The 26,944-nt window shown below is 46.5% G+C and overlaps 1 protein-coding gene and 1 pseudogene across 1 annotated transcript; both read left to right on the top strand.

The window, feature by feature from the left end:
* The first annotated feature begins 1,035 nt into the window (after positions 1–1,035).
* On the top strand, positions 1,036–4,452 carry LOC137352838 (probable G-protein coupled receptor 139; annotated as a pseudogene).
* An 875-nt stretch (positions 4,453–5,327) lies between these two features.
* LOC137352837 (probable G-protein coupled receptor 139) lies at positions 5,328–10,989 on the top strand. Its single transcript, XM_068018692.1, has 2 exons — positions 5,328–5,397; positions 10,109–10,989. Exons 1-2 carry the CDS (start codon positions 5,328–5,330, stop codon positions 10,987–10,989), a joined length of 951 nt encoding a protein of 316 aa, XP_067874793.1.
* Positions 10,990–26,944: the final 15,955 nt, after the last annotated feature.

Here is a 26,944-nt window from a genome sequence, read left to right as displayed (position 1 = left end):
CCCATTGAATGATGCAGAGATATGGAAAATACGAGTTCAAAGAGTGATGTATCATGTTGGATTAGGCTTAATGGACCGAATGGCCTACTCTTACTTCTAATTCGTATGTTCATATGTAGTGCTGAACACTGGGATCTGACCAGGATTACAATGAGGCAGACCACGGTTTGAATGACCACATCATGAGTGGCCAGATGGTGACTGATCACAGGGGAATGGCCATAAAGAGACTGTGCATAGAGACTGATCACAGTGGGGGTTGGTGGGTGTGAGCTGGTGGTCTGGGGGAGGGGGGAAGGGGAAAGGGGGGTGGGGGAGAGGGGGAAACTGGTCACTCTGAGAGAGACGCACTGCAGAATCACTGGCAGAAGAGGATGACTGACCAGGGTATTTATCTGTTACATGGGATATTGTTTCTTGGTGCGTTCTGAGGGTTCAGCTCAGAGAAACAATTCCAGATAGTATTCCAGATTGAAGTTGTGCCCAATATTATTCCCCAACCAACATCAGGAAAACAGGTGAATTCGTCGTCATCACTTTGCTGTGGGAACTTGTGTGGAAATTGGATGCAGTGTTTCGTACATTACAACTATTTTTCCGTGATGATTATTTAAAATATTGCATCGTCTGTAAACCCCGTCCTGAGGGCATGATAAGTTCTTCTGTAAAGCAAGCCGTTGCTTTCCTGTATCTCTTGCACCGAGAGCGTATCCTGGAAGTCAGCTTGCGTTAACAAGGAACAGAGAATGAAATATGAAATAAATATAGCCCCTTTCCGAATAGAACTCAGCCAAGCAGTGTTAGTGCAAAGTGTATTTGTGGTTTTTACACGTTGTGAACTGAATTTAAGATCACCCTCTGGATCCTAGTCTGGCTGCTGCGTTGGCTGCAGCTAGTACGAGATCCCTGAGCTCTCTGCCTCACTGGGGGATTCTCCTGGGTATCTTGTAAAAGCTGCTTCAAACTCCCTACCTCTGTGTTTCAGTGTATGCAGCTGTCTCCAGCTCCAGTACACGTCACTGTCTCTCTCCGAGGATGGGAGGTTTGGCATTCTTACTGGTACAGAGCATGTTGTAACATTCTCCAGCAGTGATCGGTGTGGCTGGTATGTGAGTAGGAGATAGTCACTAAATGAGTGAATTTCTCTTTAAACATTAGTTGCCTGGGAATGTGTTGGCGTGTGTGTATGTCTGGGTGTGACAGTGCACGTGTGTGTGAGCTTGTGTGCCTGTAAGTCTGACTATTTGTGTGGACATGCTATTGTTTGGGCGAGTAAATGTATATGTCCAGTTGTGGTCATGAATGTAGGCTAGTGAGTGTGAGTGCGTGCTTTAGTGTCGATGTGTGTATTAATGTGTCTGGGAATTATGTGTGCTTCTGTGTCTTTTTGCTTTGTTTGTGTTCCTGCCTTTGTTTTACGTATACGTTCATGGGATGTGGGCATCGTTGGCTAGGCCAGAATTTACTGCCCATCCCTAATTGCCCATGTGTGTGAGGGGAGGGGCAGTCTCTGTCTGCGGACAAACAGATGGAACTGTTGAAGGAGAAGAAAATACAGGAATTACACAAGCTGACTAAGTTCACTGCATTGAAAGCAATAGAAGCTCCAATATTAATTGAAATAATAGGTGAGTAGGATCTTGTTGAGCGAGGTGGAGAGTTAGGCACTGTGAACTCATTGATGGAGGGGGAGAATTTTGGCTATAAAAACAGAAAGTATTGGGAATACCAAGCAGGCCAACAACATCTGTCGAGAGAGATAGATAGAATTAATGTTTTCAGCAGATGATCTTTCATCAGAACTAGGAAATGTTAGCGAGCTGATAGGTTTTAAGCAAGTATTGAGGGAGGAACATGGAGAGGAGGAAGAACAAAAGGGAAGGTCTCTGAGGGTGAAGACCAGAGAGCACTGGTCAATGGGAGGACACTTGAATGAGGGGGGAGACGATGGCAACTCATTACGTGGAGTAGAAAGTTGGTTAATGGGAGATCATTGGCTGATGGAGTGTGTTGGTTAATGGGTGCTCATTGAACAGTGAGTTAAGATGACAATTCGAGCTCATTGATGAAGAGACAATTGAACAATGCGAACGCTGTGAGAAATAAAAAGAATTGTCCAATGAAAGCTCATTGAGTAATGGAGAGTGTTGAGCAATGGGAACTCTCTGAAGGAGACAGTTGAACAATGGGAACTTATTGACTGATGGGTGAGTTCGCCAATGAGTTCATTGAATGGGAGAGTTAAGAAATGTAAGTTATTTTAGTCATGGAGATGGAGATAATAATACGAACTCATTGAGTGACTAGTCGATAAGTAGACAGTAGAAATTTAATGTGAGATAGAGTGTTAAACAAATGGGAAATTATTGAGTGACGGAGAGTGTTGGAAAACTGGACCTCAATGAGGGATAGAAAGCGTTCGTCCATGAGAGCTCTGAGTAAGGGAGAGATCGACAAAGGAATTTCATTGGGTGATGCAGAGAGTTGGGCAACATGAGTTCATTGCGTGATCTACAGCGTTCGACAATAGGAGCCTATTGAATGACGCAGAGATTTGGAAAATGAGAACTCAGTGATGTATCATGTTGGATAATATGAACTCAATAAGTCAGGGAGGTTATTGACCCAAGGCAGCTTATTGAGCGATGAAGATAGTTGGAAAATAACTTCTCATTAAGCGACAGAGTTGGAAAATTGGAAGTGAGTGAGTGGGAGGAGGTTGGACAGTGGGAGCTCATTGAGTGAGTGTTGGGCAATGTACAATGGAGAGGATGCGACAATACTAAAGGGCACGTTGAGCGACTGACTGTGTGATGGACACTGGGTGTTCATTCAGTGAAGGAGAGAATTTTAAAAAAAAGAGAGCTCGTTGAGTAAAGTAGGGAATTAGTTAATAGGAGATCATTGAGTGATAGAGAAAGTCTGATAATGGACCCCACTGATCAAAGGGTGAGTTTTACAATACAAGCTCATACATTGATGGCGTGATTTGGGCAATGGCAGTTCACTGGTGATTGTCAGAACTGGTTAATGGATGCACATTGAGTGAGAGAGTTGGGAATGGTAAACTATTTAGGTGATGTGGAGCGAGTTGAACAATGGGAGCATGTTGAATAAGTGATCGAGATTCTAGACAATAGGAGTCCATTGAGTGATGTAGAATGTTGGTCAATGGGAGATCAATGACTGATGCAGAGTATTGAACAACTGGAACTCATTGCTTGTTGGTGACAGTTGCACAGTGGAAGCTCATTCAGTGACCCAGACAGTTAAACAATGGGAAATCGTTGAGTGACTGGGTGAACTTTTGATAATGGGGGCTCATTGATTAAGGGGTAGAGTTAGACCACTGGAGCTCAGTTAGTGATGCAGAGAGTTGGACAATAGGAACTCAGTGAGTAACTGGAGAAGAATGGATAATGTAAACTCATTGAGTGAGTGGAGAGATGATCAATGGTATCGCATGTGGCTTTTCCTCGCCAGCATCCATGGATTCCGGTGCCTCTTCTCTTACTCTTTCTAAGTTTGGTGCCATCCTATTCCACATGATGTGACTGTAATTAGTAACCATCATCTCTCTCTCCTTCTCTGGCAGCTAACATAATGACCATAGTGATTCTGTCCTGAGGGAGCTGCGGCCTGTCCAGATGTCCAGGTCGGTACCTGGTGGTCATCATCTTCTGTGTGATATTGAAATACCTGGGAATTCACTACTTCCCTTTCTTATTCCATAACCATTACTATGTGTGTTACCTCAACATCATTATGAATGCCGCGTTGGTGGATTGCTCGGTCTGGCTCACTGAGACCTTCACCCTCGATCGCCTTATGGCTATTTGTTGCCAGAGGCTGAAAGCGAGATACTGCACGGAGAGAACGGAAGCACGACTAATAATGACAGTCTGCATGGTAAGCCACTTGAGAAATATCCCACGCTATTTCACCTATGAACCCATTCACACACGTGGTCCTTACCGTGGGTGCAGACTTCGCAATGTGTGTACAAAATCACTTTGGGCCGCATACATGTGGTCTGGCACAGTCTTATCCCCTCTCATTCCCTATATTTGTTACTTGCTGCTCAATGCTCTGACCGTCAGGCACATTCTCATGGCTAGTCGGGTCTGCAAGGCATTCCGAGGTCAAGGGAATGATGGGAAGCAAGTTTCCCTGGAGATGGAGAACCGGAGAAGGTCCATCATCCTGCTCTTCACCATATCGGGCAGCTTTGTCGTGCTGTGGATTATCAGAGTGGTGGACTTCGTGTTTCAGGAAATATTGCTGGACATGAGTCCGAATGTAATAGTCACACAGGTCGGGGGCATGTTGATGTATCTGAACTCCTGCACCAACACCTGCATTTATGCTCTCCCCCAGGCTAAATTCTGGGGGGAGATGAAGAGTGTTGTAGGACATCCCATTTATCTGTTACTGAAGTTCAGCAGAGACTGAAAGCTGACTTGGTTAACTCATCGGCTCCACTCCAGGCACTGCCCAGGTGTCTGGGGTTGGGGTCAGAGCAGTCATAAACAGCCTGGATGCAGCCAAACTCATTCCACTTAAATACTGTGTTTATTATTAAAAAACAGTTGTGGAAAAGTGAGTCGGTATATGAAAGGGGAATGTCGAGTTATCAGAGAGGGGAGGAGAGCAGGTAAAGCTGGGATATTCAGAGCGAATCTTTACTGGAGCAATTCTACTCCCTTTAATTCTTGTTAATGTCTTATTACCATCTGCATCATCCAACACTTCCATCTTTACAAATGAAAGTATTTCTTTGTTTTTCCAAATTGTGGTGCCAAGAATAGTGCAGAATACCACAAGCCAAAACAATATTTTGTATGAGGTCAGCATAACTATCTTATCTTTGAATTCAATGCGCTTCTTTACAAAGCCAAACATCCCATACACATTCTGAACAGCCTGATCACATTGCCCTGCTACCTTCAAGCGTTTGTTAATATTCATCCCAAGTCCCACAGCTCTTTCACTGCCCTCAATACAGTACCAGTTAGATCCTTACCCTCCCTGGATATCACTGGGTGACGTTGTGCCATTACAGTGTGTGTGTGTTTGTATTTTTGGTTAAAATAACAACTCTGCAATCTGCGTGTCAGTGCTCCCCCTGGGGCAGGATAGTCAAGGCCACTTGCCTAGTCTGTTTGATGCATTAATTTCAGCTGGTACTAGATTCCCTGAGCTCAGTTTCTCACTGGGGGATTCTCCTGGGCATATATTAGGGGCTGCTTCGCCCGTTCTTCTGTCTCCGTGTTTCAGTAGGTGCAGCTGTCTCCACGTCTAACACATGTCACTGACTCACTACGAGGATGGGAGGTATGGGATTACTACTGGTGCAGGACATGTTCTACCATTGTCTGGCAGTCATCGGTGTGGCCGGTATGTGATAGTCAACAAATGAGCAAATTCCTCTTCAATCTGGCTGTCTGGGAATATATGGGCCTATGTGTGTGTCGGGGCATGTGGGTGCGTGCGTTTGTATACAAGAGTGTATTTATGTGTGTCTGTGTATGCATGGCTATGTGTGTGCATGCTAGTGTGTCTGTGTGTGTCTATGTGTCATCGTGTTTGTATCTATGTGTGTGCTTTTGTGCATGTCTGTGTGTGTTTAAACATGAGAGCTCATTGATTGATGTAGGAAGTTGGATAATAGGAGCTCGATGATGGAACGAGTTGGACAATGGAAACTCAATGATTGATGGAGAGAACTGGACAATGGTAGCTCAATGATAGAGAGAGTTGGACAATGGAAACTCAATGATTGATGGAGAGAACTGGACAATGGTCGCTCAATGATAGAGAGAGTTGGACAATGGAAACTCAATGATTGATGAAGAGAACTGGACAATGGTAGCTCAATGATCGAGAGAGTTGGACAATGGGAGTTCAATGATTGATGGAGAAAACTGGACAATGGTAGCTCAATGATAGAGAGAGTTGGACAATGGAAACTCAATGATTGATGGAGAGAGCTGGACAATAGAAACCCAACGAGTGGCTGAAAGCGTTCCAAAATTTCAGCACACTGAGTGAAGGGGAGCGTTGGGCAAAAGGGAGTTCATTGACTGACTGAGAGATATGGAGAATTAAGAGACAGTTGGACAACGAAAGCTCACTGAGTGACGGAGACATTTTATGAATGATTGCTGAATATGCACCCCGTGTCCCTCAACTTTTGCACCCCCTCAAAATAGTACAATTTAGGTTGTATTGCTTCTCCACTCTCTGAATATTACTCGGTAACGTTGTACTATTACAGTTTGTGTTGTATTGTTAAACACTGTAATTTTTTTGTAAGCTCACCATTTGGATCAGGATACATTAATGTCCCTTGCTTAGTCTGCCTGCTTCACTGCCTGCAATTAGTACCAGGTCCCTGAGCTTTCTGTCTCACTGCAGGATTCTCCAGGGTATATATTAGAGGCAGCTTTGAAAGCTCTGCCTTGGTGTTTAAATGTCTGCAGCAGTCTCCATTTCTATTACACGTCACAGACTGTCTCTGAAGGTGGGAGGTTCGACATTCTTACTGGTGCAGGACTTGTTCTACCGTTCCCTGGCAGTCAAGTGAACGAATTCCTCTCTAAATCTCTGAAGAAATGGCTGTCTGGGAATGTGTGAGTGACAGTGTGTATTAAGACATATGTGTGGGTGTGTGAGTGTATGCGTGGGTGTTTGACTTTGCATTTGTATATGTATATAAGAATGTGAATATGTGTTTGTGCGTGTATGATTGTATGTGTGCATGCAAGTGTGTACGTGTGCCACACCGTGTTTGAGAACAATCGGAGCTCATTGCTTGATGGAGAGAGTTGGACAATGGGAGCTCATTGAGTGATGGCGCGATTTAGATAGAGGAAGCCTATTGAAGGATTGGACAGTTGCTAACCTTGTTTGTGACTGAACGCGTCTTTATATTTCTTTGTTTTTCTATGCGTTGCAGCGAGTTGGAAAATGGGAACACATTGAGTGATAGAACGAATTAAACAGTGGAAGTTATGACATTGATGGTGAGAGTTGGACAACAGGAGGTGACTGAGGCATTGGCAGAGAGTTGGACAATGGCAACATATGGAGGCACTGGTGGAGAGTTGGACATTGGGAGGTCATTGAGGACTGGTGGAGAGATGGACAATGGGAGGACATTGATGGGGTGTGTTGGACAATGGGAGCTCAATGAGTGCATTTCTTTGTGCCTTTACGTGTATTTCTGCATGGCATTGTCTACATTGTATGATGAAAACTCATTGGTTAATAGAGAGAGTTGGAGAATCCGAGCTCATTGATCGAGTGATATTTGGGCAATGTGATTTCACTGATTGGAGAGTGTTGGACTACTACAGCTAACTGAGTTATGGTGACGTTGCCTCATGGAATAGCACAGAGTTCTGTCTAAATAGTAGCCGATTGAATGATGCAGAGATTGGGACAATGGGAATTTATTTAGTGATGGACAGAAAGTTGGAACAGGGGTTTTGATTGATGATGAGAGTTCGAAAATGGGAGGTCACTGAGTGACTAAGGGAGCTCATTACAGGAGTTAAATAGAAGGGTAATGGGAGGGAATATGTCCTGATATTTGCGTTTTTTCTGTATATTTGTGTGCGTTTCGGTGTATTATGTGTGTGTTTATCTTTATTTCATTTTCTGTCGTTGTGTCTGTGTGTTTATCTTTATTTCATTTTGTGTCGTTGTGTGTGTGTCTGTGCTCAGCAGTGAGAGCTCATTGTGGGATGTTGAGAGATGGTCAATGGGAGCTGATGATGGAGAGTTGGACAATGGGAATTCAGTGAGTGACTTTGTGCATGTCTGCCTGGGTGTTTATGTGCCTGTGTGTGTTAGACACTGAAAGATCACGCTTTGTTGCAGAGTTGGAAATTCAGTGCTCATTGAGTTAGGGAGAGAGTTGTACAACGGGAGCTCATTGAGTGAAGGAGAGAGTTGGAAAATTTGGAAGATGCAGTATAATGCGGGAAAAAATGAACTTGTCCACTTTGATAGGAAGAATAGAAAAGCAGTATATTATTTAAATGGCGAGAGATTGCAGAACTCTGAGATACAGAGGAATCAGAGTGTATCAGAGCACATAAACCGGAAAATGTTACTATGGAGGTACATCAATGATTAGGAAAGCAAATGGAATGTTCTCATTTATTGCAGGGGAAATTGAATACAAAAGTAGGGAAGTTATGCTACAGTTGTACAGGGCATTGGTGAGACCACATCTGGAGTACTGTGTACGTTTTGGTCACCCTACTTAAGAAAGGGTATAATTGCCTTAGTAACTGTTCAGAAATGGTTCACTCGACTGATTCCTAGGATGAGAGGGTTATGTTGTGAGAAAACGTTGAATAGGTTGGGCTTGTATCCATTGGAGTTTAGAAGAATGAGAGGTGATCGTATTGAAACAAAGGATCTTGAGCGGACTTGACAGGGTGGGTTCAGAGAGGATGTTCCCCCTTATGAGAGACAGTAGAGCCAAGGAACACAGATTATAAATAAGGGATCTCTCATTTAAGATGGAGATGAAGATATTGTGCTTTCTCTCAGAGGGTCGTTCAGAATTCTCTTCCCCACAGAGTATTGGAGACAAGGTCATTGAATATTTTAAGGCCTATTTAGATAGATTCTAGACAGACAAAGGAGTTAAAGGCTATGGGAATAGACAAGAAAGTAGAGTTGAGGCCACACTCAGATCAGCCATGATCTAATCAAGGGGCTAAATGGTCTACCCCTGCTCCTAATTCATGTGTCTGCTTGTATGTAACAAACTCGCTCGCTAAAGATCAAGTACAGGCAGCTACTTGCTGAGCAATGTGGGGTGTATACTTCCCTTGTCGGATCTGGACGGCACAACGCATTTCCTCTTCTTCCAGTCTTCAATCTTCTGCTTCTGTCTTCTCTCTTCGTTTCTTGTTCTTTCTCTTGCCGTACTGAACCTGGTCGTAGGGTCCGTTCTTGTGCTGGCTCTTCTCCAGTTGACTCCCTTAAAGTTCCCAATTAGAATTGTTCCAATACATTCCACCACACAACCATACAGTTCTTCTCCAATCATATATGAGTAAATGTGAGCAACATTCCGCAGTGCAAAAACACAATGACACTCTTCTATAATAGTTTGCAACTCTTGCAATTTCCATTGTTTCACCTTACTCATCATCCTGTTTTTACCGTCGCGTTACATTTCTGGTTCACCTGTCTTCCTTCACAATTGTGCCTTTCTATACATACACTTTTCATACGAGGAAACACCTTCCATGGGAATCCTTTATTCTTCAGTCTCTTTTGGTTTTGTGGTTTCACTGCCTGGCCTGTCAGTCACTCATAGTGACAGTTATCAGCATAATTTAGCAGTATAAGCAATAGCAGCTGTTTATGCAGTTCAAATGAACCATGGATTGCCAGCACCTTCATGAAAATCACCAAAGTGTCTGCACACAGTGGGTGTTGTAATAGTTTTGTGTCCACACATGCGGTTTATATTCTTAAAAAAGGTCCCTCAGTCAGGTGCACTTCTAAAATCATGCAGTTCAGATATTGATGAAAAAGAATCAATTGTAAGCTAATTAATTATGGTAGCCTTACAGATAAACATAAAAGGAGCTCATTGAGTGATCAGCAGAACTGGACAAATGGGAGTGCTTTAAGTCTACGGTGAGCCTTGAATAACATGAGTTATCAGTGAAATAGAATTTGTACATTTTATGCTGATATCTAATAGCTGCCTATTATTATTAGACAGTCCTTCTCTCATTTCTGTTCTCCAGCCTGTCTCGAACGAAACTTATAAAGTAGCTCTCTTCTGCCAAATTTCCACATTCTCTCTTTGCTCACTCTAATGAAACCAGGTTTTATTGGCTCCTACTTTAATTTCTTTGATGTTAGGAGATCTTAACCGCTGTACTTGTCATCTCCCTGTTATTCTCCCCTCCTCTATAATCTACATGCTTCTAAACCCAGAGATTGGCATCTGCTAGTCCTCATCCCCTGGATTCCCACACCTCCTCTCCTCCTCTTTCAAAGTTGGTGCCGTCCTATAACACATGATGTGGGTATAATTAGTAACCGTCGTCTCTCTCTCTTTCTCTGGCAGCTAACATAATGACCATAGTGATTCTGTCCCGAGGGAGCTGCGGTCTGTCCAGATGTACAGGTCGGTACCTGGTGTCCATGGCAGTGACAGACTTGCTGGTCATCATCTTCTGTGTGCTATTGAAATACCTGGGAACCCTCTACTTCCCCTTCTCGTTCCTCAACTATTATCACGTCTGCAGCCTGAACAGCATCATGAATGCTGCGGTGGTGGATAGTTCTGTCTGGCTCACTGTGGCCTTCACATTCGATCGCTTTATGGCTATTTGTTGCCAGAGGTTGAAAGCGAGATACTGCACAGAGAGAAGAGCAGTGGGGGTGATAACGACCGTGTGCACGGTGAGCTACTTGCGAAATATCCCACGCTACTTCACCTATGAGCCTGATCACACACGCGGTCCATTCCCGGTCTGTAGGCTTCGCAATCTGTGTACCAAAACACCCTGGGCAGTGTATCTGTGGTTTGGCACAATCTTAACCCCTCTCATTCCCTATGCGTGCATCTTGCTGCTCAATGCTCTGACCGTCAGGCACATTCTCATGGCCAGTCAGGTCCGTAAAGCATTCCGAGGTCCACGTAATGATGGGAGGCAAGTTGACCTGGAGATGCAGAACCGGAGAAGGTCCATCATCCTGCTCTTCGCCATATCGGGCAACTTCATTGTGCTGTGGATGACGAAAGTCGTGATCTTTGTGTTTCAGGAGATGCTGTTGGACATGAGCCCCATGATCATAGTCATTCACGTTGGGGACATGTTGATGTATCTGAGCTCCTGCACCAACACCTGCATTTATGCTCTCACCCAGGCTAAGTTCAGGGAGGAGATGAGGCGAGTTGTGACACATCCCATTCACCTGTTACTGAAGTTCATCAAAGACTGAAAATGGACACAGAGCTGGTTAACTCATTGGCCTCACCACACACTGCCCACAGGGAGTAGAGGTGGGAGTGGGGCGGGGGTCTGCTAGACATTGGTAACCAGCCAGGATTCCGCCAGTTAGGACGTCGACACTGTACTAAAACAGTCACTTGTGCAAAAGTGAGTGGGCATGTGAAAGGGGAAGGTCCAGTTAACGTGGACGGGGGTGGGAGGTGCGGGGAGAGCAGATGAAGCTGCAATGTTCAGGGCTAACTATCACTGAGGGAGTTCCAGACCCCATTTAGTCTTTCGAATGTCTTCTTGCCAAAGGCTGGATGGCCTCCGCCTGTCCCTGTCCCAACCAATGCCTGTCTGTGTGTATGTCTGTGTGTGTGTGTAAACGTGTGTGTGTGTGGTCCATCTGGTCTCTATGCAGGGGGGCTTGATTTTCTGATGTCGAGGGGGTGGGAGAACAGGCGAAACACATTTCTGCAGGAAGGGCTGTGCCTGGGGCTGGGATCATCCTGTGCGTGAACGTTCAGCATGCTAGTTAGCCTCTATTGGACCTTGATTTATGTCCAACCCTGCATGTGTCTGGAGATCAGTTGAAGGTGATGGGGCTGGGAGGCATTTTATAGAGTTCCAGCTGTTTATCTGGACAAGAAGTGAAGTGAATCAAAGACCGTTGTGAGATGGACCCACGACAGGAAAGTCATGTACACAAGGTGCAGGAGAGTGCGGCCGGGTTTATCTATGGTGGATGGTGCAGGAGGTTGACAGAGTATGAAATGCACAAGGGGTTGTTCACTGGTATGGAAGTTACCCGGAGGCTGGGGGGGGCGGGCAGTTTTGTGGGAGCAGTTCAAGGGGGATATTATACAGGATGGGAATTAGTATTGAGGGAGCTTTTAAAGGTAAGGGAGAGCATTTAGGAAGGGGGTGGTTACAGTGGGGGTCGGGGAGAATTATAGGGCTGTATTCGCAGAGAGAATTAGTTCATGTTTAAAATGGGAGGGGGTGGGGGGCGGTTTCTCCAGGTTTCAAATGGGAGGGGGTGCTTTTTCAGATAAAGGGCGGTTCAAATGGAGAAGGATATTAGATGGGACCTCTGCTAAGGGAGAGGGGTCATTTCATTGAGGGCTTGTCTACTGTGGGGCATTTAAACGAGGGTCTTTTCGGGGGGTTAATTAGATGGGAGTCTATCCACGGGTGGAGTAAGTAGATGGGCGTCTGCTCACAGAGGTGCTTAGATGAGGGTCTGTTCACTGAGGGTATTTAGATGAGGTTTGTCCACAGTAGGTAATTAGAAAACAGTGTGTTGAAGGGCGCACTTAGATGTGGGTCCGTTTATGGGGTGGGGAGCAATTAAATGAAGGTATGTTCACAGGACTGGTAATTAGATCATGGGCTGTTCACAGGTGGGGGGGGTTAATAGATGTGAGGGGGGAGTTGTTCACAACGAGTATCTGGATGGTGATCTGTTCACAGGGGCATTTAAATGGGGATCTGTTCACAGGGGTATTTAGATGGGGAGGTCTGTTCATAGGGGTATAATTAGCTGAGGATCTGTTCACAGGGGTATTTAAATGGGGAGGTCTGTCCACAGGGGTCTTTAAATGGGGAGGTCTGTTCACAGGGGTATTTAATGGGGAGGTCTGTTCACTGGGCTATTTAAAGGGAGATCTGTTCACAGGGGTATTTAAATGGGGAGGTCTGTTCACAGGGGTATTTAGATGGGGAGGTCTGTTCACAGGGGTATTTAAATGGGGAGGTCTGTTCACACGGGTATTTAGATGAGGATCTGTTCACAGGGGTGTTCAGTTGGGGAGGTCTGTTCACAGGGGTATTTAAATGGGGAGGTCTGTTCACAGGGGTATATAGATGGGGATCTGTTCACAGGGGTGTTTAGATGGGGAGGTCTGTTCACAGGGGTATTTAGATGGGGAGGTCTGTTCACAGGGGTATTTAAATGGGGAGGTCTGTTCACAGGGGTATTTAGATGGGGATCTGTTCACAGGGGTGTTTAGACGGGGAGCTCTGTTCACTGGTATATTTAGATGGGGATGTCTGTTCACTGGCGTATTTAGATGGGGAGGTCTGTTCATTGGGATATTTAGATGGGGATCTGTTTACAGGGGTATTTAGATGGGTAAGTCTGTTCACAGGGGTATTTAGAGGGGGAGGTCTGTTCACAGGGTTATTTAGATGGGGAGGTCTCTTCACAGGGGTACTTAGATGGGGAGGTCTGTTCACAGGGGTGTTTGGATGGGGAGGTCTGCTCACAGGGTTATTTAGATGGGGAGGTCTGTTCACAGGGGTACTTAGATGGGGAGGTCTGTTCACATGGGCGTTTGGATGGGGAGGTCTGTTCACAGGGGTATTTAAATGGGGAGGTCTGTTCACAGGGGTGTTTAGATGGGGAGGTCTGTTCACAGGGGTATTTAGATGGGGAGGTCTGTTCACAAGGGGTATTTAGATGGGGAGGTCTGTTCACTGGAGTATTTAGATGGGGAGGTCTGTTCACAGGGGTATTTAGATGGGGCGGTCTGTTCACAGGGGTATTTAGATGGGGAGGTCTGTTCACTGGGGTATTTAGATGGGGAGGTCTGTTCACAGGGGTATTTAGATGGGGTGGTCTGTTCACAAGGGTATTTAGATGGGGTGGTCTGTTCACTGGGGTATTTGGAGGGGGAGGTCTGTTCACAGGGGTATTTAGATGGGGAGATCTGTTCACAGGGGTATTTAGATGGGGCGGTCTGTTCACAGGGGTATTTAGATGGGGAGGTCTGTTCACTGGGGTATTTAGATGGGGAGGTCTGTTCACAGGGGTATTTAGATGGGGTGGTCTGTTCACAAGGGTATTTAGATGGGGTGGTCTGTTCACTGGGGTATTTGGAGGGGGAGGTCTGTTCACAGGGGTATTTAGATGGGGAGATCTGTTCACAGGGGTATTTAGATGGGGAGGTCTGTTCACAGGGGTATTTAGATGGGGTGGTCTGTTCACAAGGGTATTTAGATGGGGTGGTCTGTTCACTGGGGTATTTGGAGGGGGAGGTCTGTTCACAGGGGTATTTAGATGGGGAGATCTGTTCACAGGGGTATTTAGATGGGGAGGTCTGTTCACTGGGAATAACTAGATGAGCGGCTGTACAGAGGTGGTAATTAAATGGGGGTCTACTCACTCAGAGTAATTATACGAGGTTGCATTCACTGTTTCTCCAGGTTTAAAATGAGTGTCGGTTATCTAGGGCATTTTAAGAATCAACCACATTGCTGTGGGTCTGGAGTCACATGTCGGCCAGACCAGGTGAGGACGGCAGATTTCCTTCCCTAAAGGACATTAGTGAACCAGATTTTTTTTTAAACAATCGACAAAGTTTTCATGGTCACTATTAAACTAGCTTTTATTTTAATTTGCAGAACAATTTAATTCAAATGTCACCAACTGCCATGTGGGATTCGAACGCATGTCCCTAGAGCAGTAGCCTGGATCTCTGAGTTACTAGCCCCGTGACGTTGGCACTAGCCACCGTCTCTCCTTAAAATGCTGGGCAAGGGGTGAATTAGCTGGGGGTGAATTTATGGGGGAGGGGAATTAGCAGAGGCGAAATTTGCAGGGGGTGGGGGCGGCCAAAATTCGGGGCGGGGAAGGGTCCTAAAATAATTGAAAAGAAAAAGCAGAGAAGGAGAGAGACAAAGAAAGTGAAAGAAAGCCAGAGAAAAAGAGAAAAGAAAAAAAAGCCAGAGAGAGAAAGAGGCAAAGAGGAATTCAGGGAGAGAGAGAAACAGCTGAAGAGAAAGGGACAGAGAGACAGAGAGAGACGAAGAGAAGGTCAGAGAAAGAGGGAAGGAGCATAAGAAATAGTGAGAGTGAAAGAAAGCCGGAGAAAGGTAGAGATAAAAATCCAGAGACAGAGAGAAACGGAGAAGGAAAGCAAAAGAGGGAAAACTCATAGAGAAAGGAAGAAAGAGAGAGAGCCAAAGAGAAAGGCAGAGAAAGAGAGAAGGATCCAAATAAATAGAGAAATAGAATGCAAGATAGTAGGTGAGAGATGAAGAAAACCAAAGAGAGAGAGAGAAAAGAAAGCCAGAGAGAGAGAGAGAGACTGAGAGATTGAGGGGAAAAGGAAAAGAGAAAGTCCCCCAAAAACACAGTTCATCCAACCATCTCTCAGCTTCCTCCACCTGCACACTTCCTCCCAGGTATGGGACAATACAAGGTGAGTCTCTGTGTAAACAGGGAATGGGGGAGTGGAGGGATACTCCAGCCATGTCCCAAATGGTTCATTCCAGGACGTTGTTTCTAATTCTCTTCCTCCTCCCCTCAAAAACCTCATTAACAACTGAGAGCAGAAAGCTACAATTTTAAACCTGGAGGGGACTGTTTGCTGCAGCCTGAGGAACAGCCCATTTTTATTAGGATTATCAATTCCACTGTGTGACAGTCCCTGAAACTGTAGCCAGGTAATGATGCAGTCTAGAGAACTTTTACAACTGGTGACATTTCACACCACAATTCTGACCCATATTGACAGTTATATCTATAAATGATTGTTTGTACTTTATTTGATGCTGATGTATGTAAGCATTAGCCCGTAATCGTTCAAATAGTTTTCCGAATGTTTACCAGTTTCACGTCGCAAGGGATCACAAAGCTGGAAAACGGCCATTTGACACACATTGTATGAAAGGTCTTTTACTATTCACCTCCACTTTACAGAAAGTTCAGCAATAACTACCTCAAAATTCCGGCAAAGAGTTTTTGCTGCTGCAATAAAATGTCACTTGTTTCACGTTCCATCTTGTTTGTTCTTTCCTCTGTTTTCCTGTGGGATGCAGAGGGAGTTTGTCAGTTCTTCATCACTGTCCAAATTCAGGAGCTACCAGATACTCAACAGCTGCCCTGGTGAAGGAAATTGCATTCAAAGTGTTTCACTCAGTTTGGATAAATGAGGAGAGACTCTTTCCAGTGGCAGAGGGGTCAGGAACCAAACAGCACAGATTGAAGGTGATTGACAACATCTGAACTGGAGGCAACATGAGGAGAGAAACAAATAGACATTGAGTTGTTCTGATCTGGAATGCACTGTTTGAAATGGTAAGGAAAGCAGATTGAATATTAACCCTGTCTCGACATCTCCATCTGCTGGTGGCCATGTGTCACTACATTCACTTACTGCCCCTGCTCACCATCCCCATCAACTGGTGGCCCTGTGCCACTACATTCAGTTACTGCCCCTGCTCACCATCTCTATCTGCTGGTGGCCCTGTGCCACTACATTCAGTTACTGCCCCCGCTCACCATCTCTATCTGCTGGGGGCCCTGTGCCACTACATTCAGTAACTGCCTCGCTCATCATTTCCATCTGCTGGTGCCCCTGTCTCACTGAACTCCGTTGCAGTCCCCTCTCACCATCTCCATCTGCTGGTGTCCCTGTCTCACTGAACTCCGTTGCAGTCCCCTCTCAACATCTCCATCTGCTGGTATCCCTGTCTCACTGAATTCCGTTACAGTCCCCTCTCAACATTTCCATCTGCTGGTGTCCCTGTCTCACTGAACTCAGTTACAGTCCCCTCTCAATATCTCCATCTGCTGGTGTCCCTGTCTCATTGCACTCAGTTACTCCCCCCTCTCACCATCTCCATCTGCTGGTGTCCCTGTCTCACTGCACTCAGTTACTCCCCCCTCTCACCATCTCCATCTGCTGGTGTCCCTGTCTCATTGCACTCAGTTACTCCCCCCTCTCACCATCCGCATCTTCTGGTGTCCCTGTCTCACAGCACTCAGTTACTCCCTCCTCTCACCATCTCCATCCCCTGGTGTCCCTGTGGCACTGAGCACTGTTGCAGTCCTATCTCAACATCTCCATCTGCTGGTGGACCTGTCTCACTGCACTCAGTTACTCCCCCCTCTCACCATCTCCATCTGCTGGTGTCCCTGTCTCACGCCATTCAGTTACTCCCCCTTCTCACCATCTCCATCTGCTGGTGTCCCTGTCTCACTGCACTTAGTTACTCCCCCCTCTCACCATCTCCATCTGCTGGTGTCCCTGTCTCACTGCACTCTTTTACTCCCCCTGCCTCTCACCATCGCCATCTGCTGGTGTCCCTGTGTCACTGAACTGTGTTGCAGTCCTATCTCAACATCTCCATCTGCTGGTGGCCCTGTCTCACTGCACTCAGTTACTCCCCCCTCTCAACATCTCCATCTGCTGGTGTCCCTGTCCCACTGCACTCAGTTACTCCCCACTCTCACCATCCAGATCTCCTGGTGTCCCTGTATCACTGAACTCTGTGGCAGTCCTATCTCAACATCTCCATCTGCTGGTGGCCCTGTCTCACTGCACTCAGTTACTCCCCCCTCTCAACATCTCCATCTGCTGGCGTCCCTGTCTCATGCCACTCAGTTACTCCCCCTTCTCACCATCTCCATGTGCTGCTGTCCCTGTCTCACTGCACTCAGTTACTCCCCCCTCTCACCATCTCCATCTGCTGGTGTCCCTGTGTCACTGAACTCTGTTGCAGTTCTATCTCAACATCGCCATCTGCTGGTGTCCCTGTCTCACTGCACTCTTTTACTCCCCCTGCCTCTCACCATCGCCATCTGCTGGTGTCCCTGTGTCACTGAACTGTGTTGCAGTCCTATCTCAACATCTCCATCTGCTGGTGGCCCTGTCTCACTGCACTCAGTTACTCCCCCCTCTCAGCATCTCCATCTGCTGGTGTCCCTGTCCCACTGCACTCAGTTACTCCCCACTCTCACCATCCAGATCTCCTGGTGTCCCTGTATCACTGAACTCTGTGGCAGTCCTATCTCAACATCTCCATCTGCTGGTGGCCCTGTCTCACTGCACTCAGTTACTCCCCCCTCTCAACATCTCCATCTGCTGGTGGCCCTGTCTCACTGCACTCAGTTACTCCCCCTCTCACCATCTACTCTTAGGCGTTAGTGCAAATCGGACAGTATTGGAACGAGCACGCATTATACACCCCATGTGTTAGTCAATGACATTGACTGCAAAGTTCAATCTCAGACGCAATGGACGGCGGATTTAATTCTGCTCGTTTGTTCGTTTAAACCAAGACAAATTTACAACGTTTGTTCTTCACATGATTGTGCTATGGACACTGCTGCAAATGGTGTCAGGTACAGAAGCACCTATTCGAGGTACTTTGTTGATTACGTGGTCAAGTAGGTCCTTCCCTTATGTTGCTTTGCTCAGCAATTATCCACAACCCAGTCTAGGAGCCAGGCAGATCTGTCCTTCCGGCCTGGGTCAACTCTGTCAGTGGTGATACTGCCCAAACACTCTAGGTGATGGATAATGAACACAGAATACATGCTGTACCTTTGCTAACATTATTGCTTCTACCAAGTGGTGATCAACATGGAGGAGTTCTGAGTCATCAGATCATGACATGCAGTCGGGTGTAATCAGAAGGAGGTTATCTTGACAGTTTTTGAACACTGGGTTTTAGACCTGATGGAGACCAGAGTCAAAGTTGGAGATATACAGGACCAATCCCTCAGGATGGTTTGCTAGCCGGCCCCTAACTCTGTTGAATTTTGCCAGCATTCTATCAGCTTCATGGCCGGTTTTACACATAGCTCAGGAGGGTTTCAAACTAAGTCACGCAATGCATAGTGAGATTTGAATATTTTTTTCCTGGTCTATTAGCCCAGTTATATGAATGTTTATCGAATACCAAAGTCACGACGCTATTGTTCCGTAGCGCCCATATCCCCGATCTATATCCACATCATCCTATCACCATATTCCCCGTCTGTCTCCTCGCCACCACCTCCCCTGCCCGTCTCCCCGCCGCCACCTCCCCTGCCCATCTCCCAGCCGCCACCTCCCCTTCCCGTCTCCCAGCTGCCACCTCCCCTGCCCGTCTCCCCGCCGCCACTTCTCCTGCCCGTCTCTCTACCACCACCTCCCCTGCCCGTCTCTCTACCACCACCTCCTCTGCCTGTCTCCCCACCACCCCCTCCCCTGCCTGTCTCTCTACCAAAACCTCCCCTGCCCGTCTCTCTACCACCACCTCCCCTGCCTGTCTCTCTACCACCACCTCCCCTGCCCATCTCTCTACCGCCACCTCCCCTGCCGTCTCTCTACCACCACCTCCTCTGCCCGTCTCTCTACCACCACCTCCCCTGCCTGTCTCTCTACCGCCACCTCCTCTGCCCGTCTCTCTACCGCCACCTCCCCTGTCCGTCTCTCTACAGCCACCTCCCCTGCCCGTCTCTCTACCCCCACCTCCCCTGCCCGTCTCTCTACCGCCACCTCCCCTGCCCATCTCTCCACCACCAGCTCCCCTGCCTGTCTCTCTACCGCCACCTCCCCTGCCCATCTCTCTACCGCCACCTCCCCTGCCCTTCTCTCTACCGCCACCTCCCCTGCCCGTCTCTCTACCGCCACCTCCCCTGTCCGTCTCTAGTGGTGATCAACCATTTAGTTCAGCAGGCACCGTGGTTCTAATACATTTTCCCCAGTTATTACATTATAGTGAGACTGAGCCTGGGGGCTGGGATTCCGAGACGGGAGGGAGGGTGGGTGGTGATGGGGAGAGTTTGGGGGGGTGGTAATGGGTGTACAGGGAGGGGTAATGGATAGGGTAGAGGAATGGGTGGGGAATGGGAAGGGAGCATTGGGGAGGGGTTAATGGGTGGGGGAGGGGAGGGTGAAGAGGGAGCAGGGATGGCCGACACGTGTGATTCTCTTTTTCACTCAGTGTCTGGTTCCTACCGGGTGTGTCAGTTGAGGAGGCTCCTGCAAGCGAACGGGGTTGGGGATTGACCGGACCGGCCGAATGGCTATACCTGGAGTGCTGTGTGAACCTCTGGGTGACGGACCACATCAAGGTATTGGAAATCCAGAGGAATACTCACACACGTATTTGTATGCCACAGAAGCAGGCCACTCGGCCCATCCGACCTGTGTCAGCATTTAACCTTGACACACGAGCAACTTGTTCCACTTACACTTACCCTCCTTGGCCGCTTATCCTTTTAGTCCCTGTTCCTTCATTCACTCATCCAATTTATATCAATCACTGAAAGCAGAATCAATAGGAACTTTCAAAAGACAATTGGACATGTACTTGAAGAGGATTCATTTACAGGATCATGGGGAAAAAGCTAGGCTGAGCGGGACTAATCTGGACATGTCACAATGCTGCCTGATTGTGTTAGCTGTGGCTCAGTTGGTAGCACTCCCGCCATTGAGCTCGGGTTCAAATCCCACTCCAGAGCTGGAGCTCCAAAATCGAGGCTAACGCTCCAGTGCAGAAGTGAGGGAGTGCTGCAGTGGCGGAGGGTCAGTACTGAGAGTTCTGCACTGTCGGAGGGTCAGTACTGAGGAGGCACTGTACTGTCAGAGGGCCAGTGCCAAGGGAGTGCTGCAATGCCGGAGGGTCAGTACTGAGGGAGTGCTGCAATGTCAAGGGTCCATACTGAGGGAGTGCTGCACTGTCAGAGAATCAGTACTGAGGGAGTGTGGCACTGTTGGAGGGCCAGTGCCAAGGGAGTGCTGCAATGTCGGAGGGTCAGTACTGAGGGAGTGCTACACTTTCGGAGGGTCAGTACTGAGGGAGTGCTACACTGTCGGAGCCACCGTCTTTCAGATAATATGTAAAACTGAGGACACGTCTACTTGCTCAGCTGGATGTAAAAGATCCCTTTTAACCTTTTTGAAGAAGAGCAAAGAGTTGTCCCTGGTGCCCGGGTTAATAGTTGTCCGTCAATCAACATCACAAAAACAGGTTATCTGGTCAATATCACAATGCCCTTTGTGGGATCTTGCTTTGCATGTACTGGCTGCTATGTTTCCGACAACAATAGCTACACATCAAAACGTACTTCATTGGCTCCAAAGCACTTTTTAGACGTCTGGTGGTTGTGATGATAAGGGACTTGATCTTATGAATAAACGGAGCTCACCGTGACATGACCACTAGAAGCAGTTACACGATTGAAATGGTGGGGGAGAAACTGCAGACTGCCAGCTTTCAGGTGCAGCTCATTGCTGTGTACACAGTGCCAAATTGGTCCCTGTGCCTATTTGGTTGTGTTCGTTCATGGGATGTGAGGATCCCTGGCAAGGCCAGCATTTATTGTCCATCCCTGAAATTAGCATGCCAGCTCTCATTGATAATTCATTGGTTACTAACACTTTAAGGGCGGTAATATTGGGAGGCCCTCTGGCACAGACAGAAATCGTGTGCCTCTTAAAGGGGACACTGCTGGGCACTGACAGATGCCACATGCTTCTTAAAGGGAACACTGTTGGCACAGGTAATGGCTGCAGAGACCTGAACAATGCCAGGAACCGCTGCTGCTGATAGAGCCCTCAGCTCATCAGACACTGCTCTGTTTGCCCTGCTGGAAATGTCCCACAGGATGAGTGAGATGCTTTTCACACCCAACTCAGCAGGAGAAATGATCAGTTTACAGGGTGTAATACTGACGTGAACCACACCAGTTTAACTGTGGAGCAATTACAGCTTCACTTAAGCTTCTGGGATGGTGCCACAAGCAGATGTTCATCCCTTTATTTGTAGAAATCTTCCTGTTAAACCCCAGAAACGGGACCTAACTAGTTTTCATATGCACGGTCGGCAGAAAGAGCCTGAGCAATGTCTCCATTAAGGTATCACTAACTTCCGATGGGCTATTAATAGGGCACATGCATTTCTTAAGGTTTCATCAGGTAGTTACACTATAGAAATATTATAGTATAGGAATAGAATGATAAGACAGATGCATGTATGGCTGGAAAGATGGTGCGGGGGGGGGGGTGGGTGGGGGCTTTAGTTTATTGGGCAATTGGGACCAGCTCTGGGGGAGATGGGACCTGCACTTGAACCGAGCTGGGACTGAGTTCCTTGAGGCACGTTTTGCTAGTGCTGTTAGGAAGGGTTTAAACTAGTTTGGCAGGGAGATGGGGACCTGAGGGTAGACTCAGTTGGGACAAAATCAGAAATGAAAATGGAAGACAGAAAATTAGTGGGTGAGTCTGGAAGACAGAGGGAACAAAGGTTGGAAAATAAAGAGTTTGGCAGAGCTCAAAGGTATCTACTTCAATGCAAGGGGTATAGCAAACAAAGCAGATCATTTAAGAGAACAGAGAGGCACGTGGCAGCATGATATTACAGCTATTACAGAAACGTGGCTAAACGAGGACAGGAATGGCGGCTCAACATTTCTGGTTACAGGATTTTCAGTCTTGATAGGGGGATAAGAAAGGAGGGGGAGTGGCAATTTTGGTCAAAGAAACACAGACCGATATGAGGATGGTGATGTGTTGGAAGGTTCATCAAATGAGGCCATATGGGTCAACCTAAGGAACAAAAAAAGGGGAACTCACACTGCTGGGTGTGTACTATAGACCTCCAAAAACAGTCAGAGGGAGAATGAAGAGGAGAAATGTAGACAAACCTCTGAAAAGTGCATAAACAATCGGTCAGTAATTGGAGGGTTTTCACTACCTCGGTATTAACTTGGATAGTTTCAGTGTGAAAAGAATTGAGGAAGCGGAATTCTTGAGGTGCATTCAGGAAAACTTTCTTGCCCAGTATGTAGCAAGTCCAACAAGAGAGGGTGCAGTTTTAGATTTAGTTTTAGGAAATGAAGCTGGGCAGGTGGAAGTGGGAGAGCATTTTGGTGGTAGTGATCATAATTCAGTCAGTTTTAACATAATTATGGAAAAGGACAGAGATAGAACAGGAGTTAGAGTTCTCAATTGGGGCAAAGCCAAGTTTACTAAGCAGAGGAGTGATTCAGCGAAAGTGGAGTGGGAACAGCTACGTGAAGGTACATCAGTGTCTGAGCAGTGAGAGGTTTTCAATGGAGAGATTCAAGGGGTTCAGAGTCAACATGTTCCCATAAAGAAAACGGGTGAGATGGCAAACTCTAGAGCCCTATTGATGTCAAGGGGCTCACAGGGCAAGATAAGGCAGAAAGGGAAAGCTTTTGTCTGACACCGGGAACTCAATACTACAGGAAGCCGAGAGAAATATAGAAACTGCATTGGTGAAATCAAAAAGGAAATGAGGAAAGCAAAGAGGGAGCATGAAAGAATATTAGCAACCAAAATCACGGTGAACCCAAAAATGTTTTATCAATACATTAAGAGTAACAGGATAACAAAGGAGAGTGTAGGGTTCATAAAAGACCCAAAAGGTAACCAATGTGCCGGGGCAGAAGATGTTTACTTGGCTCTTAATGAATACTTTGCGTCCGTCTTCATTAAAGAGGAGGAGGGTGCAGATATTGTAGTCAAGGAAGAGGGGTGTGAAGTATTGGTTGTAATAAGCATCGGGGGAGAGGAAATATTTTGAAAGTGGGTAAATCGCCAGGGACAGATGAAATGTACCGCATGCTGTTAGAAGAAGCCAGAGAGAAAATAGCAGAAGGTCCGTCCATCATTTTTCACATCTCGTTGGATGCAGGTTTGGTGCCGGAGGACTGGAGAACTGCTAACGTTGTACCTTTGATCAAAAATGGGGCGAGGGATACACCGAATAATTACAGGTTAAACTGTCACATAGAAGAGCACGGATTGATCAAGGATAGTCATCATGGATTTGTTAAGGGAAGAACTTGACTGACTAACTTGATTGAATTTTTGAAGAAGTAACAAAGAAGACTGACGAGGGCAGTGAAGTTGATGTGGTCTACATGGATTTTAGCAAGGCTTTTGACAGGTCGATAATTTGGTTAAGAATGTATATGGAATCCTTTCCTTTATTAGCCAAGGTATAGAATGTCAAAGCAGGGAGGTTATTCTGGAACTGCATAAGTCATTGGTCAGGCCACAACTTGATTGCTGTGTGCAGTTCTGGTTACCTCATTACAGAAAGGATGTAATTGCACTAGAGAGGGGACAGAGGAGACTTACGAGGATGTTGCTGGGACTGGAAAAATACAGCTATGGGGAAAGATTGGATGGGCTGAGGTTGTTCTCCGTGGAACAGAGAAGTCGAGGGGCGATTTGATTGAAATGCACAAAATAGTGAGGAAACAGGATAGAGCGGATGTGAAGGGCCTATTAACCTTAGCAGTGAGGTCAGTGACTAGGCAGCACAGATTAAAAGTGATTGGTAGAAAGATTAGAGGGGAGATGAGGAAATATCTATTCACATGGGAGTCTGGAACTCATTGCCTGAAAGGATAGTTGAGGCAGAAACACTCAACTTATTTAAAAGGTGTCTGGATACGCACCTCAAGTGCGATAACCTTCAGGGCTACGGACCAAATGCTGGAAGGTGGGATGAGGCTGGGTGGCTCGTTTTACGGCTGGCACAGACATGATTGGCCAAGTGGCCTCTTTCTGTACTGTAAATATTTTATGATTCTATGATCCTATGATCTCCACCTGCTGCTGTCCCTCTCTCACTGCAATTACACAAAAATAAATCGCAGTGACAACATTGATCCTGGGAACCAGACATTTGGTATTTGATACTCGTTGCTGAAAATGTTAATGCAGCTGCCAGCATCATTATTACATTCACAAAATAAAACTGGCTTCTTGACATCGAACAACTGCATTTCAGCAAAGGTATCGGACACCTATCAAAACAGGACCAGGTAATATTGCTTGCCCCTTTGGTGTGTGATCTATTATCAGACTCACCAGACTACAAGTAACAGCCAAAGAAAACGTTGTTGTATTCAGCTTAACTGGAACATATATTATATATACACGTATATATATAAAACAGTTACTGCACCAATCAATCTAAACATATCTCACTCTGTCAGTTGATACCAACAAATCCCTGGTCATGTGTGACACGACATCACTTCCTCCGGTGACCTTCACTTACAGCTTTTTAATGTGGTCTGCTCTTAAGGTCATCTCACAACAGACCAAAGCAAAAGCGTTCTTTTATTTTCAATAAGCGTCTTTTGGATAAAAAAAGTTATTTAGCTGAAATTCCTCTTGCGCTGTAGCCAATTCAACGGGAAGTAGTAATGGGAAGAGTGTTGACTGCTGTGCCTTCACTAGCAACTGTTTTTGGAGACCCCTTCCCCCCCTCCCCCCACCTTAGCAATGTGAGAATATAAAGAGCGCTCTAGAATTTGTGAAAATCCATCATTTATTTTACATTTTGTTCAGCAGCTTCATATAGCAAGCAGCAAAACCAATGCCTGAGGTTTAGATTGCAATATGGGAGCGGATGCAAGGCACAGCTTTTATTTATTGAGATCACATTAACCCACATGTAGTGGGCATATTCTTGCTCATGTGCTTGTCCCTGGGACTATATTATTGTGACCTGACAATAGCTGGAGTTGAGGACAAACACCAAGTGAATTCGGACTGATTTCTTGTCCGTGGTTTGCGAGGTCATGAGGCGATTCGCTCAGACTCGCCCTATTTCCCTGTATTTTTCGCAGGCGATCCAGTAGCCAGAGGCACAGGATTCGGAATGAACAAGGCGAGTTGATATTAGATATTTCGCATGCTCCAGTATTACAATGAAAACGTATGGTACATTTGACCTTACTGCGCAAGTGTTGCACACCATTTTCAAGTCTATTCCATTTGAGGAAATGAAGCAAAATTAATTCGGGTTGTACTTGACATCTGTGTATACCATACTCTCCTCTTCCCTTTGGGCAGAACGTGCTTCGCCGGTACACTAAAATCGAGCAACGCATAAACAATCCTTTGTTCTTCATGTGGGGGGAGATAGTATGATTTCAAACTTCCATTTCAGACTAGTAAGGGCAGACGTCAGTTGAAATAATAGGGGGAAAATGTCAGAAACCCACAGGACATCGGTCAACTGCTTGAAATTGACAAATAACCGGCTAGAATTTCATCTTGGCGCCAGTTCAAAACGGGCGCAATCTCCCGTGAGCGCCCGATATTCCGTTCATTGGACAGATGCACAGTCCATGTAATTGGTTTGTTATGGACTGAATTTTCTGAAAGTCGCGTGTCTTGTCAGAAAACCGCTGTCAGTGACTTTCAATCCATTGACATAAATGGACTCAGTTTTCCAACAAGCCTTTCGTTGAGAAAGTCCCGACCTTTGGTTTCCGACTGGAGGGGCTGAAATTTAATAACTCAGCGACCTGCTCGGCGGCCAACGTGAAATGTGCACGGCACATGTGGGAGAGGTGCGCTGTGGAGCCGCCGCGATATTTCCCCAGAGGCTCATTAACATGGAGCGGGAGGAGCACCCACCCTGGATGACGCCCAGGGAGTGGGCGCACCAACCCCGGCAAGGCCTCCGGCCCCACGACACAAGAGCCAGCGCTATTTTAAAGGGCTTCAATCCCTTTAGTTGCATTTCAATTTTTAAAATGGCATGTTTGCAAATAAATCAAAATAAAATGTTATGCACACTTCCAAACCCCTTCCCCCCCATTAATAATCCATTTATTATTTGTCCTATCACCCCAAAAAATATTAATTTTCACTCACCACCTTCCCCCCACCCCCCGCCCTCCAGAACATTTAATCCATTAACCATCAACCCCTTCCCAGCAGCCACTCAAACAACTGTGGTCGTTTTTGTCTCTCTCCACCCACTTCGCCTTGAAACATTAACTCCTCACCCCCTCCCCATCATAGTCCGCCTCGGAGCTCCCAGCGGAGATCCGAAGGTGCGGGACTTCAGGCCACCAACGGCAATATCGGTGTGGGAAGACCGTCGGGTTTATTCATTGATTTAAATTCATTTAAATATCTAAATGAAGTTCGGCCACTGAGTAGCTGGGGCGGCGGGAAAGGGGGTTGGCGGGTTGCTCGAGGCTTCGCCACTGCCAGTAAAATGGGACGGGACCTTCCCGGCATCGAGGACCCTAGTGGGCCTCTCGCGGAAGTATTTTCCGCCCTCCCCCTCTCCCCCCACCCCACTCCCTGCCAGACCACCGACATCAGAGAGTTGGCAAAATTCATCCCGAGATCTAACTGTAGGAACCCAAGGGCGAACAAGAGAAATGGGAAATCATACTA

This window comes from Heterodontus francisci, chromosome 39, assembly GCF_036365525.1.
Source record: "Heterodontus francisci isolate sHetFra1 chromosome 39, sHetFra1.hap1, whole genome shotgun sequence".
NCBI classification, from domain to species: domain Eukaryota; kingdom Metazoa; phylum Chordata; class Chondrichthyes; order Heterodontiformes; family Heterodontidae; genus Heterodontus; species Heterodontus francisci.
The sequence above is the reverse complement of the archived record's forward strand: the minus strand, read 5'-3'. Positions and strand labels throughout refer to the sequence as shown.